General features: G+C 36.4%; 1 protein-coding gene across 2 annotated transcripts in view; it reads right to left on the bottom strand.

Annotated features, from left to right (window-relative positions):
• ATP1B3 (ATPase Na+/K+ transporting subunit beta 3) overlaps positions 1-20,253 on the bottom strand; it is a 50,036-nt gene that overhangs the window by 28,321 nt on the left and 1,462 nt on the right. For both annotated transcript variants that reach the window (XM_075507253.1, XM_075507252.1), the window contains exons 2-5: positions 12,562-12,690; positions 7,769-7,876; positions 5,995-6,182; positions 5,204-5,254 (exon numbers count right to left, since the gene is read on the bottom strand). In XM_075507253.1, the coding sequence (XP_075363368.1) occupies positions 5,204-5,254; positions 5,995-6,182; positions 7,769-7,876; positions 12,562-12,690 (476 nt within the window). The remainder of the gene's footprint in view (positions 1-5,203; positions 5,255-5,994; positions 6,183-7,768; positions 7,877-12,561; positions 12,691-20,253) is intronic.

A 20,253-nucleotide genomic window follows, 5' to 3' on the forward strand; every position in this document is an offset into this window, starting at 1 on the left:
TAGACTTTACCCTATAATCCCAAATCTTGTAATAAGAAGCAGCTACCTACAAAGTTGCTGCCTAATTTCTGAATAAGGAGGCACTCAATCTGTAAGATATACAAAATATGTATATATGATTGAGCTGTCCCAGACACAGACTATCAGTATAGCGATACACAGACACATCTCCCTATATACAATATTCCTCAGGACTGTGTGTCCTGGCAGGATGTCAAACTACCACAAGTTCAAACCACTAGGAAATGCCCACATCTAATATGACCTTCTATAATAAGGTACACATATTACCATGATAAAGGGAAATGTCACTAAAACAACATCCCCAAAATGCTAAATGTATGTTCAGAACATCACTGCTTGTTCAGTGTAATTCACAAGTTCAAAGGGCATTAGTAACTTGTATTGTTGTTTCTATACTACCATATACAACCGCTGCAATTTTAAAAAGATACACTACAAAGTTCCTAAGACAACTGCAGTGATAGAACTAAGCAAAAGAGGAACACAAAGATCAAAAAATAGTAAAGAATAAACCACAGCTCAAGAATACCTTCTCCTCGCCTCCTCAAAAGGACATACAATATGTTGTTTAGGATATGGCCACATTCTTGTTCCTTTGCAGTCTAAATTATTGCAATTCTTCGATATATGTTTATTAAGTATTTTGGACCTTGAGCTAGCAAATACAATTACTAAGTAGAAATGTGTTGCTTTTCACCATTATTCTTTATTTTATGTAAAGCTCATGCAGCTGGAAATACTCATTTTTCAAATATATTTCTGAAATAATGGTTAAAAAAATCAGAATGCAGAATAACATAAGAAACATAAATAGGAGTAGAGCTTTATGGAGCAGCTAAACACAAGGCATGCATGCAGTCATAAATATATACGCATTAGGCTATCAACGCAATAGCAGAGAGATTCTGGGACATGCAACTGCCTGTCTCATGCAACTCCTGTGGGTTTGGGGTTTTCTTTAAGAATTAATTAATTAATCCTAATTAATATCCCTACACAATTAAAAAAAAACACCAACACCTAAGCAAGCTGCACTTGCTGAAGAGCTTCAAGAATCAGTCCATTAGAGAATGTCACTTTTTCTGCTTACCATTTACAATTTCCACAAAGAGTTGCAGGTGGTCAGCAAATCTAAAAATCAGACCACTTAGCTGGACAGATAGACTTCCACCTCACTTACTGGGTCTTTATTAAGACTGTGTCTTAGGAAGAATAATCTTGCAGATGTTAAAATAATGTACAAAGACCCAAGGAAAGAACTTGGACAAGACTGGTCCGTAATCATTTAAGAAGAAGAAATAGTATCATTGCACAAGATAGAGAGCAGTATCCATTAGTAGAAACTGTAAAACATCTAAGATTTCTGTCACAAAAAGCAAGGTAACTCAGATGCTGAGTATGTTGACAATAGCAAGGCACGTAGTGTCATTCATATAGCCATTCTTCATTCTTGTAAACTAGAAAGTGATACCTAATACAAAGTCAAGGTGGTCACTAAACAGCAGAAATATATATATTTTGGACTTAAGGCTAATTTTCTTTCCTGCAGTTAAAAAAAAAAAAATCATGCATAAAATCTACCAGTTTTCAGTAAAGGTAGTTTTAACTTGAAAGAATACTGCTGCAAGATGTTCCAGCGCACATGAAATTGTGCACCTCCAGCCCCAAACTAAAGACCTAAAATGCTGATCTTCAAACGTCTTGGAAACAATCCTTTTTTGGCTTGTCTCTCTTTGTGGAGATCCTCAAAACTACAGCAGCTCAGTTCCTCTAGGGTGCAGGAGGAAGAACCAGCTGTAATTAGTGTCTGCCACTACAAACACTCACTTCTCTAATCTACAGAAATGACAGTGATGACAGCTACCACTATGTGGGGGCAGAGGGGGGAAGCATCCCCAACCATCAAGTGTGCCGACTTTGAAAGCACAGATCTATCTAAAATTTTTCTATTTTAAAAAAATCCCATAGGAAAAGTGCAGGGAGAAGAAAGAAGAATCGCCTCACAGGAGAATGCTTGAAGAACACAAATTTCAAAGTGAAAAACTTAAATGATGTTTCAGGTGGCAAAGACTGGCCAGATGTGCAGACAGAAGCTATTAACCTTATTTTGTATGTGAGAGAATTGTCCTCTTCATTTAAAAAAAAAAAAAAATATTTTTTTATTTTTAAAGATTTCCATTTAAAAGTCAGATTATGTTAAATCCAGGCAGACACTTCTCCAAATTGCTCTCAATATATGTAAAACTTTATCGTTAAAGAACAAGAAATATTTAAAAACACAGATGAAGGAGAAAAAAAAATAGGTAAACAACAAATCTGCAGGTTAAAAAAAAGTCTGCTCTATAATGAAGAGAACAGTAGGAATAGTGGGATTTCTGCTCTGCTAAATTAAATCACCTTTTAAGCAAAATCCATCTTTGTCACTCAGATATTCAAGATTTCTGATGTAAAATTTAAAATTACTAGTAAGTTGCATTTGTGTTATGAACTGCACAAATATGCTCATATATTCTATGAAGCTAATACCCAGCGCAGGGCTTATTTTCAGAAATGCGTGTCACCTGGATTAAACTTTGCAGTACACCCTGAATTCTTTAAATCCACATTTGCTGACAGCAACACAGAAGGAAAAAAAAAACAACCCAAAACACCTCAACAGAACACATCAGTTACTTAAAGACTAGGTAAACACCCTGAATAAGAGAAGCAATGGAGAAGTACAAACGACCACTAGACTTCAACTTCTGTTATGAGCCAGTATTTAGGGAACATTCAAATACAGTGGCAGATGCAATGCAGTTATACATTCGTCAGCAAAATGCACAAAAGCCTATTGGCTATCCTTCTCCACCTTTCCAGTGTGCACACAAGAGGGTGACAATTCACATCCTTGCATCAACAAGATCCAGAAGAGCCACAAGATATTATTTCCAGGTAAGCATTCACCTTATCCCCTACAGAAGAGGAAGAGACCATTACACAGCACTCATATCCTAAAGAGTCAAAGAAATAAAAATGGAATTGGAAACAAGGCCTCATAAACTGATGTAAAGAACAGCATAATCCTTTAAGTTTAAAGTAAGAGTTTCAATAAGCAAGGGGCATAACAGAAAGAAGGAGAAATTCTGTAAAAATTAAGATTAGACGAAAGGAGAAAATGAAAGTTGTTGATACTGCTTCTCCACTTTGTTGTCTACAGAAAAGCATGAATTGTAAGCAATACTTAAGCTTTCCTAAGGAGGTAAATCATGATGAGCTAGGGCAAGAATAGGCTAATTTAAAATAAAATAGATGCATTCAAAGTGGCAAAGCCTGACAAATATTTTCCCTGGAAGTCACTAATAAGATTAATAATCTTAAAATTCAAAAACACCACACTTGTGTAGATCAGATAAATTCTAACTGGATATGGTAAAAAGCAGTACTTCGTACTTAAAGAAAGAAGATGCAAGAAAATACATACCATAACATACAATTTATTTGTAAGTATCTCAAAGGGTAAAAAAATTGCAAAAAACCCCAGCATGATCAACCAAGGTGCTATCCAGCTTACTCTTTTGCTAGTGAAATCAGCTAAGAGAATAAGAAAAAGCATTGTCTGAGATTTGCTTAGTATAGCTTTTACCACTGTCTCATAGAGCATCCATATAAGAAAGCTGAAGAAATATGATCATCATAAAATAGGATTACCATCAATATTTTATAAATCACTTGAACATTAGGTTCTCAACACCTCATAAGGCATCTCAGGTGGAAATGAAGATGACTGTCCTGGACCCTATTCAGTGTTTTCAGTAAGGACTTGCGAGATGTAAAAGAAAGTTCATTTGTTGATGGCACCAAGCCATAAGTAGTTCAAAACACTTTAATGGGATCGAGAGAACTCAATCCCAGTAAAATGATCACAAAAAATTACGCGGGGGGGGGGGGGGGGGGGGGGGGGGGGGAATAGCAGCATGAAATTCAAAGCTCTGAATTTCAAGAAACCACATATAGAAATACAGACTGGGAAATAACCAAAAGAAAGATGCAAGTAGTAGAACGATTGAAATAAAGACTCAATGCATTACAAACTGCAAATTCACCTCGAGAATTATTACTTCCAATGTGATGACAGAGGGAAAATTCTGTCATTAACAATACCTCAGCTAGAGGCAAACTTATGTCCGGTTTGGGATAACACATGACAAAAAAATATAAACTAGAGAAGTCAAAGAAGAAAAAAGTACTAGTAAAAGTAGAAGGAACTTAATTGCTTTATTCTAAAGAAACAAATAATTCCTCTAACAGAACAACATTTTTTAAGACTGGACACAAAGAAATCAGTCTTGAATAAGAGAAGGAATCACCTTTACTTGCGACAGACTGTTATGGGGAGATCAAAACTTTCAAAGACTCCACAAAAATCAAGTATTAAAATTTATGCCTATCACAGGTACCTAGGATGAAGGCAGGAACACTTACAGTATGTCTCATTAATTGCTGACATTTCCCAGCCTACATTTTTATCAGTCACCTCAAGCTAAAAGCCATGACTCCATCCCTTGCTCAAGCTACTAACTTACCAAGGCTTTCACTGCTCCCCAAGCAGTCTAGGAAGAATATGCAGAAGTCAAAGTAATTTTTATAGTTGCTATAAAACATTCTGGGTAAATCCATTGGTACACAACAAATAAGCATAGATTAGCTGTTATTATAAGTGGTTTATACTTGATTTGAAAGCAACTTTTACTTGAACAGTAACATTTGTTTCCACACTGTGTCTTACCCATCATCTATAAAATTGTCTAAGGTGCACTTGCAGCATGGAGAAAAAATAAAAATATAGGTTATGAAATGGGAAAACAAAATGCAACTCACAATAAATAAATAAATAAATAAGACCACAAATTACATGTATGCATTTTGCTTGACTCTAAAGCAAGTCAGGTAGCTCAAGTACATCTAAAGATGAAAGAACAACAAAAAAAAGTATTTTTATAAGTACACTGAAGAAATTAAAGACACTAAAACTAAACTAGACATACAGTAAGATGAAAACCAGAAAAAAAAAAAGTACAAAGTCTAACAAGAAAGGAAGAGAGTGAAATAAATGTTCTGACACAGTATATTACTTCACTTTTCATCCTAATCACAAGGAAAATTAACTACACACTTATTTCTTACATTCAGAACTGACCTTAGATGTACAGTGTATACGTGGTTCCCCTTCAGGCTTTAAACCGATTATCTAAAGGAGAGAAAGTTAAAATATTTATAGATTTTCTTTCCCTTTCCAGTTTTACAGACTGAATTTGAGCTTTTCCCCCACTTAATATGACAGAGTTCATACAGGGAGCAAATCTATCTAGTGTCATTTTTATATGAAGCACCATTTTAGAGTAGGACTAAGATTTAAAACATTGTTAAGTTAAAGCTCAAATACTTAAGTGGCCACAGCAAGGACTATTTTCTTATTTTACATTCAGCATGTAACATTAATGGCTCAAACCAGTTAGCAGTTCAAGTAATGTATAACATCACTGAAAAGTCAAATACTTATTCACTCAATAAAGTTTTCACCACCTTACATAGTTTAGGAGTTACAGAATGCATGACATTCTAATTACGTTTCTAGAAGGCAGACATGAAGTAAAACACACTTTTCCTGCAGTGTTTTAGAATCTGTTACATAGAACAGTAAGCAAAAACAAAGAGCACTGTACTCCTTAAAACAGGGGTTTCAGATATCTTGATGCAAGTAATCAAAGCCAATACTTGTACGTATTAGAATTCTCAAAATGCTCATTTCATTTTACTCTCTGAAACACATGAATTGCTAGACATTTCAGTAAATTACACTATTCCAGAAATGCAAGTATCTTGAGAAGCAAACTGAACACATATTTCAGTCCTTTTCTACAGTCATTTTTCATACAGCGGTAGCTGGGAGCACTTATACTAAGAATTAAAAAACAAGTAGGCACTTACTCTGTTCATTTTCACAAGCACGCAGGGAGTTCCTTTAGAATAGCCAAAGGTCTTATCTTCCTTTCCAGAGCATTGTCCAAGCTCAGAGAGGTTAAATCGACATGCCTTTTTAACAGCAACATCATTCTGATCAAAAATCCTTCCTGGTGTACAGTTTATGTTTTGGGATTGCTTTGAATCATCATATGCTATGAAACAGAAATAGCTTGTAAATCAACAATATAAAGCATACAAGTAGCCAAAAACTGCAGAAGCCTATATAAACATCTAATTTATAGTTGTCACTTGTCTAGGAGTTTTCTCAAAGGACTATTTTCAGAGCACTATGTCCCTTATATCCATCTTAACAATCACTTTTCCACAGCCTATCAAGAAGTGGCACTGTACTTGAATGAAAGAACAAAAAGCATATTACAAAATAAATAATGCTGTCCTGCATTTCAAATAGTATCAATAATCACAACTTTATTAATTTCTGTACATAAGCTAATTCTAAGCTAATTATGTATTCTAAAACAATACTGTATTAAAAGATAAACAATCAAATTTTTACCTGGAAACTAAAGCAGTTTTCCCTTTGCACATATTTATTTTATAAACACACAGGAAAACTTCAAGTATTTTAATGACTAATATTAAATTGCCTCTACATTTACATCAGGTAGTATAACTGATGTTATACTAACGTCCCAAGTTGTTTCTCACTTCGTTGTGTTTCACAAGTACACAGATCACATGGTCACAAACACTCATCTATTCACATTAAACACATTTTGTGGTTTTGTTCCCCTCCCTTACACCCTGCCCCCAGCTAAGCATAAACAAAGTAAAATGGAAAAAGGGTAAGTTCATCCTCAATGCAAGAGTCCAAAACCCACTGAACTGCAGGAGAGGCAGGTAATCATGAAATATATAGTTCTTCCCAGGAACCCTTGGCAGAACTCTGAAAGAAAAGCCTACTCATACAAGCTTTTAGTAGGCACCAAAACTATGAATCCAGATAGATTCAAGTATAGCTTGTGTAGCTAACAAAGCAATTCATGCGCACAGGTAAGATTTTACAGCACCTCCTCAATTCTGACTTAAAACTTTTGAGGGGTTAAACTTACTAATATTTTAAATTGATTTCTGTATTTGTAGATTAAGTGTACATACAGACATATATAAAATAATGTATGACTTAAACTAGTCATTTTCCCATCCTTCAGTCTTGTCCTGTGTTACCTTTTCTCCATGTTCTAAGGTCAATGTTTTTATATTTCTGCCCGTTAATACTGTGTATCAGGGTGAAAATGAATAAATTGCAATTAATTTAATCTTTGTGTGCCTCATTTTTAAAACAGGCAAACACTCGAGTTCTTAAGACTAAAGGATTCTCACTCAGTTACCAAGCCATTTAGATGAAGACTGATCAGTGAAGTCTTGATAAACTTTGCCTCCAAATACATGACCTATATAATTTTACACTGAATTCTTTTGGCATATGCAATTTCTACATTATAGTATTTAAACAACCATGTCACCAAAACACTGGACTAGGACCCAAAACTCTCCATTATGTACTCCACTATTCCTCATGCTCAGGCTCCCTGTCCAATATAGGTATTGATACTTACCTTTTTCTGTAAAGTATATACTTTAATAACACACGTCTAGAGTAAGCCTTGAACTTGCATCAGTTTTAATTAGCAATGGGTAACTACAAGCAAAAAAGGAAACTAATATACTCAGCATTAAGATTCCCGAATTACTTGGGCAGTTGTAACTTACTTACATTCAAGAAATTTTCTAAGTGTAGAAACATATTCTGCATATGACTGGGCGTCACTCTTGTTAAAGTAAAATTCCAGTGCAGTGTCTGGCTTTGGTGAAATCATGAGTCCTTAAAAAGAGAAAGTGCAAGTAAAGAACTAAACAACTTCTATTCCCTACACCACTGTAACCTACCCAAAAATCATATCCCTAAATTGGAAAATACCTATCTGTAAAGAAACATCAATGTTACCCCTATATTCCACAGTACTGGAAGGTCGTTTGTGTTTGATGTCAGTTATCAAAATCAACATTACATGAATTAATACTTAAATTCAATCCAATGTATAACTGCAATTCACAAACCGAACCCAACTGATTAGGAATAGCAAAATCAGCAACTTAATCACTTCCAATCAAAGAATTTTACTGATTCACTTCCCACTTTCCATAGTCAGCAAATTAAACTTAAAAAATAATTGAAAAAATACCCAAAATCACACCCAGGAAGCCTCCAGTTAAAGCTGTGCTTCAAAGCTTTAGGCAATATTGAGTGAAGCTATGATTGTATTAATCTCCTAGAAACTCACAAGAAACAAATTATTTTTAAAAACTTTATAATGCATAATGATGACTTGAAAGATTTCCCAATCAAAACAGACAAGCCAAGTTAGTGCTTTCCTCCTCCTCCTCAAACAGAATGTTTAGATGTCATCTGTTTCATGGAAAATACAAGAAACTTTATCAAACCAGCGCACGCATGTCACTTGAAGGGGTAAGCCTTAGTCAGGCTGTGGTAACTATGAACGCTCTTCTTGAGCTGCCTCCCAGGCTGCTAGCACCAGACACTGCAGCAGTGAGGGTTCTCCCGTCTGCTGCAGTGGGGGCCTACAGCTGGCTTCATTCAGCTGCCGGCTGAGGGTACTGGAACAGGAGCAATCTACAGCCAGGGAGCCAGGACTGGCAGGAGAAACCAAGGACACAGATTATCGAATGCTGACATCCAGCATTGTGTTGAAAGATGAAAAAGGCAGACAGTGATATGGAGTTTGGGCCCTTGACAGAGGTGAACTGTCCTTCTTCCCAGGATATGGGTAAAGAAAGGTACAGAGTTAAATCTTAGGGATTTTTTTGTAGCAGGTGAAAGCAAAAGGCACACTCTCTGCTAATACATACAGCCCTGTACCATCAGGAGTTGTCACTAACACGGATACCTAATGCTACTATTATTCATCACAGCTTCAGTAGCAGATGAAATGGCACTACACCACCAGATATTGCAGAAGTGATTAAATCTGTTCAAGAAAGGGTGTATGATTGATTGCTTTATTCACACTACCATAAGATAACTCTTATTTTATATAAATAATTAGAACGGATTAAAACCCTTCAGTCATGATTAACAGATGAATGCCCATGCATCTGTCTCTTCAAGGATAGCTGAAAATTGACATTGCAGTTCCACAAAAGGAAAAAAAAAAACAAAAACCAAAAAACCCACACCCAAGCTATTTTTTATCAGATTAGTTTTCTTCTAAGTCAGAATATTAAAATGGTTTGATCAACGTCAAATTTGGCATAAGGGAAGAAGTTGCAATTACAGCAGCAACTAATTGTATCAGCTTAGGATGCCTTGTAGTTTCCTATCCTCTGGCAAAACCAATTAAAACTAGATTCCCAAATGAATAAAATTGAAAGCAGAAAACAAAACTCATCTCCCAAAATAAAAAAATAAAAATAAAATCAGGCCTTCTTTATACAAAATGAACATTTAAGAAGATAAGACTACAGTGGGAAGATAAAGTCGGATAAGTTGTCTTAATGTTGGATTCTTAATATATTACTCTAGTTAATCAATCACAGTAAGCTTTTGGAAAGCATATAGAAAGTGCAATTAAGCAGCCCAGGTCTATTAAGGATTCACCTATAGAAATTACCAAGCTTCTCATTCAAAGGCAGAAATTATTACTAATACTTTAAATTGGGAAATAATAAAGGTATATACTAGAAATTTATCATAAACAAGCATCTTTTACATTCTAAAAAAACCCGGATATAATTTAATGCTTTTTTACTCTACCTTTTTTGTAGGATTTCCAATAAATCATAAATTCTCCTTTCTGCATTAGCAGCAGTTAAATTATTTCCAGGCAAGCCACAACTAAATGCCCTAATGACTGAGAGTCCATATAAAACTACAAATACCATTTTTGATTGCAAATTACTTTGCACTATTACAGTCATCTTCTGACTTCCACACTGAACTGGGATTCAACAAAATAGAAGATAATTAGAACAGGGCTGAAAAATTGCTGAAGGGGTTTTTACACACTAAGGGGTTTTGGGGGAGAAGAGATTGTTACTATCTATAGATTTATACTGTAAATGAAGAAGGACTTAGATGCTGTTTTTCAAAGTGAATACGACAAAATAACTAAACTAGTCATCAATGAATGAAACAATAATTTGAAGAGATTTATTGCTTCAGGGGAACTTCAAAAACATCCTAAGAGGAAAGGACTGCTCCGATTCCAGTGGATCACAGTCTGCCTAGAGACCATGGTGTAAATCCTACAGAAAAAGCTATTTGAAGGACTGATGCATAGACTGTGAGAGATGCAGGATTTGGGCTGTTCTAGAGGAACAGAATTAGCAGCCTCAACATAGGATCACATCTAGGATTGTAACAGAGATTACCTTATCCTACAATTCCAAGAGGGATTTAAAAAAAAGGTTTTTAAATCATTTGGGTTTGATTGATACTATTATATCCCAGTGTACAATGCAAGTCAAATATCAATTATAAAATAAATCAACTGTGAGATTTCCAAGTATGTTTAACACAAGAGTAAAACCTTTGACCTACGCCATCCAGGTTTTGTGTGTAGAAATTTTTTTATAATTTAAAGTTTTACAGCCAGGAACATGACATGTTTCACTGCAAGTGAAAAATGACAGAGTTAAAGAGAAACATTAAAACAGAAATAGGCAATTTTATTAACTTTTATGTATGAGTAATTAAAGACATTGTTAATTTAAAAAATTAATTCAGGAATGTTATAGGAATTCTTAAATTAAAAACTAATTGTGGCATACGTACTTTTTTAAACAATCATCCCTTATGACTTCTTTCAAAACAAAGGAAAATTAATACCCTGAACTGCGAGAGGCACAAGAGAAAGAAATGTCACTCAAGTCCAGTATTACATCACAGCTACCCACAGCTCCATCCACTACCAAGGTTATGACTACCACAAAGGAAATGGGGAGAAATGGTCAACTAAGCCACCATTTTTTTTCTTTCTTTCTTTTTTATTTTTTCCTTTTTTTTTTCCCTCCAAACTAAGTATGTCTTTTTTTTAAATTATTCTTTCCAGCATTTAGCCCATTCTTAGCTAGAAAAAAATAGCACAAATCCTCAAGAATCCCTTATAAGAAGAGGACACTTGTTAGAGAAGGCCTGAACACAACATCAAAACAAATTCTGTTCAGATTCCAGAGACATTTATCACATTGGCCCAATTGCAACTTGCTCACACAAAGGTTACTGTATTATCTTAAGTGTTGAGGCAGCTGCAAGATGCTGGTTAATTTTAAGAGTTTGGAGTTCAAAAAAAGGAAAAAGTATTTTAAAAAATAATGTTGTCTAACTTCCACCAAAATATTAATATTGCATAGCCATTTAATTTTGTTGTGTTTTAAATATAAATTTGGTCCATAAGCCAAGTTATTATAAAATTTGAGATATCAAATTTTCAGGTGGCCCAATCATTTAAGTTGCATATACAAATCCAAGTACTTACACATTCTCCAGAAACAGTAACTAGAAAACACTAATCTCTTTGGTGTAGTTAAAGTATGCAGAAGCATCTTTTAAATCTTTCAGAGTGAAAATCCTTAATTTTTTTCCAATGTGGAGATACACCAAAATAGAGCCTATAATGACAGATTTTTGTGATATATTTAAACCAATCTTTACAAAAAATCAAAAAGTAAAAAAAGAAGGAAAAATAAAATAAAAATAATAATAATAATAAAAGACAACCACCATAATATTGATTTTATTTGTGCAGGGTTTCTTTCTGTCACATATAGCTCCTTGAACCAGCCAACAGTGGGACTAGATGGGCACATACACAAAGGAAGCAGTAGTTCCAGGAAGCAACACACCACTTTTAGTGGCAGCTACATGTTACGTGGGCTTAGCTGCTTAGAATCAGCTTAGCTGCTTAGCATCATAGAACGGGACCCTCTCTCTTCAGTGGATCCCTACATAATAGGTCAACAACCCCTGGAATCCACAGACATTCCATATCAGTTGAAAGCTATCTAATACTATAATGAAAACTGGAAATGTGTTCCTATCATAGTCCTTACACACCCTTGAGCAGATCACCCCCATCTTCCTGTACTTTCTTCAAGTGTCAAATACTAATCACACACGGCCTTCCATCTGATCCAAGAGAACTGGTTTATAGTATCTTTAAAGCAATTTGATTACATGATAATCCCACTTCTACAACAGCAAGTTGTGTGGATGTGCAGGTAAAACTGCGGTCTACATACGTGACAAATTCAACTGAAAAGAACTTAGAGAAAAAACAGCAAAAGTTAGCACATACATACAAAAAGCTACTGACTGAATTTATGCTATAAACATATATAACTAGCCTCACACCAACTTTTACCTTTGAAACCTGTAAGTAATTGAATAATAATCAGTTTCCCATAGGCAGTTCATACTTCAAACAAACTCAAATTAAACTTAGCTGTTAAACCAGACAGAGGTTTATGAACAAATAAATACACTGTTACCTGGACTAGAAATCCGGTCACGATATTTTGGTATATCACTGCTCAGTGTCTGAAGCATAACCCACATTGTGAATGTGAAGAGCGCTGCTAGGAAGCCATAAAATACCAGATAGAATAGTAAGATCAAACCTGTAAAGAAAAAGCTAAAATTACTATTTTCGTTTCAGCTAATTCCATTAACTATTTTGAAAATCAAAATGGGAAATAAGCAATACAACATTTGGTTTTGGGCCTCCCCACAATCCCTTGCCACTCCTAATTGTAGTTATAAATCAATATGCTTCTAGCATACATATGTATTGCACAGTGCAGAATAATGCATGCAAAAACTTTTTCGTCATACTTTCTGGCTCTTAAAATCTACAGGGCATTTTGGCATCTCTATTTTTAAGAGAGAAGCATTAAAAACTGCTCTTTGGGCTACACAGGAAAGTTGGCAAAGATGACTAAGCAGTCAGAAAAAAGTTTCACTTGTTTAAGGGAATTATAGTTATATATCTGGAAAGGAAGGGGTCGTAGGGATGACGAAAGAACTGAGTGAAGAGATAAAATTATTACACTGGATCCAGAAGAGCTAGGAAGCGATTTGTGCTTTAGTAACATAGTAGATATTTGAGAGAACTCTACACAGAGCATTCATTCACATGTATGTCCTGTTACAAGAGACTTCTCAAGGTGAAAATGCTTTCTACTGCATATTTTTGAAAACAAACCAAGCCTTCTATTCAGACTTATCAAAAGTCACTGCCTAACACATCCACCTGCTTCACCTATCTACCTCGGGGACCCAGCAACATTCCTGGAATTCACCAATTACACAGACATTACTAGCTTCAACTTGACAGTTGCTTAAGGAAGAGCTCCTCAAAACCTGCGGAAACAGCCTCAAGGAAACAGCCTGTTATGACACTGTACCTCTCCATCACTTAGCTGCAACAAATCGCTAAGTGAGAACACTGCTTAGGAAAACAGCTCGAAAACTTACTGTGAAAAAGTGCTTTTATTTTTTTCCCCATTCTTCCCCCCCCCATTTTTCATTATGCATGCACAGACATGCACCCTGGATACACAGATCAGTCATTTACTGAAAAGACAAGGTAACAGACAGCCCAAAGTCAAAATCTTACTTCAGAGATGATAGGGACTCAGATCAGCTGCAGAAATTTTCAAAGAACTTTCTGCCCTTTTTCTCAGAGGTATGATACATAACCCTCATTTAAAAGCCTTTTAAAATTTGGGACAGCTCAATTATTTTAGTAACTAAGTTTTCAAATAAGGTTTTGTATTCTTGCATTATTTGTTTTTTGACCCTGATGGACCCATGTTAGTGTATCTCATTAAAGCAAAAAAATAACAGCATACTGTTTGCTACATTTCCTTGGTTTTGTTTTCCAAAGCTCTGAGAATACGTATTGATGATTACTGTTAGATTACCTTTTAAAATTTACATTTACCTGGAGACAGTTCCCAACTAAAAATGAAGTATATATACTATATAGATGGAAGACTTAACTAAAAGACATTTAAGATTCAACAGAAATTGTTTTATTAATTGAGTATACAATACTAACCTAAAAAAAGAGCGTGTGATTCTGTTTTAAGACTGAAGGACACATGCATAGACATTGTCAAAAAGAATGGGAGCTATACAAGTATTGAGGAATCCAGATGCTTGCACAGAGCGCCATCTTCAAAACCTCTCTAATGCAAAAACATAACCGAATGATGACAAAAATTCAACTTTTATAAAATATTCTAGCTATAAGGCTGCTATCAGGAAGCCAAAGAGATGTAACTCAGGTCAGGAAAAGCACATCAAAACCATTATGCAACATTCTACCACTGACACTTGATTATATGAGAGAATCAAGTGCAGTATTTTTCACCCTTCCATAGAAAAGGAAAAATCAAAAGCAAAAATGACTGTACCCCAGTGATGTGTACTGTCCACTGGAAGATGACAGAAGGAAGCCTAACCCCTGGCTCCTGTCCCAGAAACTATGCTTGCATTTTGCACTGAAATATTTTCTAGTGTACTACAGCCCCCAGTAATCCTTGACTGCTAAGGATACAAGTACCTGTATTACTTCTCCTGAAATAATTCAGTCTACATATATTAAAATAATGAGGTGGTTCCCAAATTCTCTTTACCATAACATAACTTCCATGCAGCAACCAGCTGAAAGTTACTGGATTTTGGTTCGGTTTTAATTTTCAATTTTACATGTTGAGAAAGTTATCACCAATCTGCAATAATCTGAAAGTGATCAGCTATTTAAAATACATTTAGGAACCACTGACATGTAAGATACAACGCAGCGATTAGAAGCTAAGTAGCAAAGTACATGAACACAAGAACAAGCTTACTCTATAATAAACAAGACAGCTAGACATCTATTATATACTACTTCTAAGGCTATTTAGAAGCTGAAAAGAACATATAAAAAAAGTAGTAGAAATCCTAATCAACAAAAGCCATTACAGAAGTTGCACCTGTATTTGGCACACCAGCAATTTGCTTTACCTATAAGCTTACGATTGCTTTAACTGGATCCAAACCAGAACAATGATCTTCTGATTAATACCCAACATATTTTGGGTATCACAAAAACAAACAAAAAACCTCCCTTACAAAACCTTTGGTCAGCTCTCATTTTGATCCCTACAAGTTAATCAATTATTGAATACACTTTCATCAAGCTGTCTAAAAAGTACACTTTCCATCAAGTGACCAAGACATTCATCAATCAGTTCCAATGGAACAGAAAAAGTTTGACGCTTAAGACAAGACAAGCACCTTCTGTGGCAATTAGCATAAAAGAAAGTAAGTCAAGGAAATCTTTTTCACTGAGCTATTTCAGAATACATCTGTATTTTAATTTCCAAAAGATGATGCCTAACTTCACTGAGTAAAAAAATAAAATGAAAAAAATCCCTGCCCACTTGTTCATTACTGACAGGCATAACAGCACCACAGTGGTGCACTTCTAAGCAGACATGGCCCTAAGTATAGTACTGCTTTGCACCAATACTCCCATAACATCTGCAATACTGGCCTTGGACCTCATTTTGAAGCACCCTGCAGAGCTGATCCAAGCCTGCTGCAACTCCCTTCCTTTGCTCCCTCAGTCGAGGCAATGGTGCCTACCCACCTATACAGCCTCTCTACTCCAGCGGGGAGAGGGGCTGTGGGGGTACCCCTCCCATGCCAAGAGCTGCAGCAGGGCCGAACTGCTACATGTAGGCAATCCCTGGGGAGCCCTCATGCCCACAGAGGGAGTGCCAATACTGGGGAAAACGAGAAGGACCCCAATGTCTAAAATACAGTGATTGACTCCGTGGCGAAGACTGCAGTGTGAACAGTCCCTTACAGAGTCCTTGTCCCTCCCAGCAACATCATATCCACTGGGGGCTGCAGCAGTAACAAGGCTGGAAAGACTGTTTCTATTCTCAGCCCTGAAACTCCACTAACCTGCCCCAGTCCAGCAAAGCATGCGTGCATGCGCACACACACACACACAGATTATTTTTAATCTTTATTTTAATATAGCTTGTAAATGCACTGCAGAACGCTGACCACTAAACTGCCCCATTTATGCTACTTTGCCACATTAAAAAGAGGGAAAAAACAAACAACAAACTACCCCTCTGCAACTTTCAATGGCCCCAAACTGAGTAAGCTGCTCTGTGAGCCTATTAGTATTAATTATCCTAAGCTAATCACAGTGAACAAGCCATAACCTGTCAACCTGTCAAGAAGCTCCACCAAAATAACTTCACATAACACTGGATTTCTTGTCAGGAAACAAGATGTACCCAAGTAACAGTGGAAAGCTATCCTCCACATTTACTCCAAGGAAAGTACAGCTACCACATCTAACATGCAACCCAATTCAATTGTTGCAGAACATCTTGCTACACCAAACCCTTTGAGTCTCAGCCTTTGACACTAAAACTATCATACAAGGAAAACTGTCAAAACTAAAATTCTGCATTACAATTTACCTAGCTGTTTTTATTGTTTTGGTTTGGTTTTTTTTTCTTTTTGCAGGACATCACAATACCAAAAACCCTTCATATCCTAACCATATGGATAAGCAAGAGTCAAATCTGGAAAACTGCTATTTCTGAACCAACATGTTGGTGCCATCATTATTTGGAGTCCATTTGCAGGGATCAAAACACTTCTGCACTATGAAAATTAGAATTTCTGACCCTGGTGAATGCAAAGTATCACATACCTGGCCATCATTTACATGATGAATACAAGCTTTCCAAACTTTACATGGCAAAAATGATAAAAAGCATGTCAATCTGGCATAAACCAGATTGGCAGATCTACCTATATGTAATACATAGGTAGATATATACAGGTATCAATATAAACACTCTCACAACAGACATGGAAGCAACTACTGAACATTACCTGCAACAATGAAAATGAAATGCTGTCTCTATGGTTTGTTGGATTCCATGCTGCATTGATCCTATCACCTGCATGATCATTTTTCAGTATCTTTAAAGTAATGTTACTAGTGACTACCACCAATGCTAGCAACATGAAGGAGGACTTTTGGTCCACCTGCAGATGGATTTCCTTGCCTTAAACTAACATAACCGTACATATTAGCACAACTCATGTTTCAACTTTATTCCCTAGACACTTGAGAATAACTGTTTTCCAAGTTTTGGGGATGGTAGGGGGAAGGAGAGGAAGAAAGAGAGAAGGAAGACTTCAGGAAGAAATAAAACCTCGGTCCTGTGTTACAGTTTATTTCACAATAAGCCAGGGCTCCACATATAACATGGCTAAACGCTTCAGGAGACAACAAAAATTGTCAAGTGCAACACTTGCAAAAAATCACAAAAGTCAGTGCTTAATGTCACAATTAACCATTTACAACACAAAAAAACCCCAAACCCCCAAAATACCCTCACTGTAACACCAGAGCTTACTGATATCTGCAACAAGAGAAGGCAAGCCTTCTTTCTTCAGAGCGATCTGTGTCATGGAAAATAAAATATTCTACTGATTTCTCAAATATTCATTTCTTACAATAGGAAGTATCATGGAAAAGTTTAGTAAGATTTTGACTGCAGTCATATTCCTGGCTGTGCAGGAATTTTTACATGAACTGTCCATCTGCCACAATACAAAAAAAGAACACTGTGTCTCTCTCCAATTCACAGCTTGGATGTGCAAGTGCTTCTACTGCAATGGCAGGCAGCGATGCCAGAATGTTTAATATTACACTACCTGTGAAGAAATCTAAATCACAACAAAACCCTGCCCAAACCACTGACAAAGAACACAGAAGAATCAAGTCAGAAAAGCAGTTAAAGCTTTGACAGCACTCTATGTCCCAGCAAGAAATCAGTGAAGACTAAACAGAAGCAGGACTGGATCTTTTGTTACAGTCACTGACAAGACTGTATATCCATTGACATGGTGGAAAGCTTTCCTAAAAATAAGTTGTTGGGTTTTGTTGGTGGGGGGTTTTTTGTTTGTTTTTATTAATTTCAAGCACATATTTGTGCACTGAAGGATACAGTTAAGCATTCAAAAGAATATTCAGTAGGTCCAAATTTCTATGTACTTCAAGACAATGCCACCTCTACCTTGAACACCTTGACACAACTAGCTTTACAGAAAGGCTTAAATAGGCTTGACATGACATCCAGTGTGACCATAAATGAAGTATGGCTAGACTCTACATTGCCTATTTTTTTTCTTTTTGGCACAAATTATTTTTCTGTAACCTTGTGTAAAAAGAGTTTACTGACTATATTGTAAGATTATGCACACATTTGAGTGTGTAGTGAGCATCCCATTACAATACTTTCATGATGATCTCACTCTGTTCTTGTTATAATTCTAGGCAGGCACAGCTCCTTGCCATTACAGGCAGAGCCAGATGCTAATCTTCCTTTTACTTACAGGAAGGCCCCACACGGCAGTCTTCCAAGTTCTCCTTTCCTTGCCCTACCTGATTGCACCCTGTGTGGAACCCCAGGACCGACCCTCCTTCCCATCACCTCTGCAAGGACTATTAGCACCCTTATGCCTTGCTGCTGAGAACACCACCAGCTCATTGACAGTTTTTTCCAGTATTTTCTGTCTCTTTAATACAACAAATGATTATGCCAGATAACTAAAAATGTAAGGGTTTTGGTGGAGGGTTTTCTGTTAGATTTGGATACCGTTTGTGAAAGATTCATATTGAATTATCCCTCAAGTCTGCAAAAAGTAAAGTAAAAGCTCTCATTTTTTACAGCAAGACTTAGTACAGAGTTTTTACCAAACTGTAAAAGGCAACATACCTGTTACGTGACAAATGAGTACAGGACCTGCCTGTGTTTGGTCTTTTTACAAATCCTAGTGTAGAAATGGCAGATAAAGATGAGTACTCCAATGCCATAGCACTCAGATTCACAGAGAATCACTGCCTTGCAGTTACAATTTCCATAAGCGCCCAGGACTGCCTCAGACTAGGGCAAAACATGCACATACTGTGAATAATTATTTAACAGCTTCTCTACTGCTTCTATCTTACTTCTGTGAGGAAGCTGTCTTGAGACAAGAGAAATACGCACGGAAGAATCAGAGCCAACTGAATTATTATCATGCTGCCCCTGGAGACACCACAGCCGAGTGGACTGGCAACCAGAGCTCTCTTCTCCTACCTCCCCGCCTTTCAGAGGGAAGGCTGGCAACAGAAAAGGAACAATAGTCAGTGAGACTGCTCTAAGCTCACATCAGTACTGCAAGGGCAGAAGTGACACCAAATCCTGCATATTCTCCTGTGCCAACAGAGCCACTCAATTAGTGTTCTGCAATTAAAAAATAAAAAACAAACAGAAAGCCACACATCACCTCCCAAAACAATCAAAGACTATAATTTACTTAATACATATAATTAAATTAAATAAGCACAATATGTTAATCACAAAATGCCGGGACAAATAAATATTGATGAAAAAATACACTGACAATTTAGAGTGCTGCTATACAGTCACCTCTTAATGTCCGGCTAAGGAAAAGGTATATAGCACTAACCACATACCAATCACCTAAACCATTTAAGAAAACTTATTAATTAAGTAAAATTATTCAAACTGCTATCTAAGCCTATATATACTTTCTCAGTATTGAAAAACATCTTTGATCAAGGGAGCTGGCCGTAGAAACTCAATTACCAACTAAGTACCATCAATTTCAAGTGTTATCTATTTGCCTTGGACTAGCACAGACTAGTAACATTGTAAGTGACTTATCCTACTAGATAGGTTTAAACAGAGAAGGTTGTTTCAATTTCACTTTTTTGAAAAAGTTACAAGCTATTTCTAATGTGCCCACAGTATTTGCGCTCATGGGATTCGTGACACAGACAGACTTCTGCAATCCATACACCCATTCATCCAGCCCACGCACTTCAGGAAACCTGCCTGTACAGAAAGATCACTAAGACAACAGCATAGTGGAAATTTCCTCTCCTTTGCTATTCAACTGGCAGAGTAGCTCCCGAGCTCTTATTTCCATCTGAATGGAGGAGAACTCATGTCAGAGCTAGGGCCCTCTCTTGATAGACAGGAAATACTGGCACCGCAAAGAAAGCACACCCCATGCATAGTCTGCTTAAGGCTCCTCCTCACTATTTCAACATTAGTATTCATTGAGATTGTGTCAAGGCC

The sequence above is a fragment of the Mycteria americana genome, chromosome 7, assembly GCF_035582795.1.
Source record: "Mycteria americana isolate JAX WOST 10 ecotype Jacksonville Zoo and Gardens chromosome 7, USCA_MyAme_1.0, whole genome shotgun sequence".
Classification (NCBI taxonomy): domain Eukaryota; kingdom Metazoa; phylum Chordata; class Aves; order Ciconiiformes; family Ciconiidae; genus Mycteria; species Mycteria americana.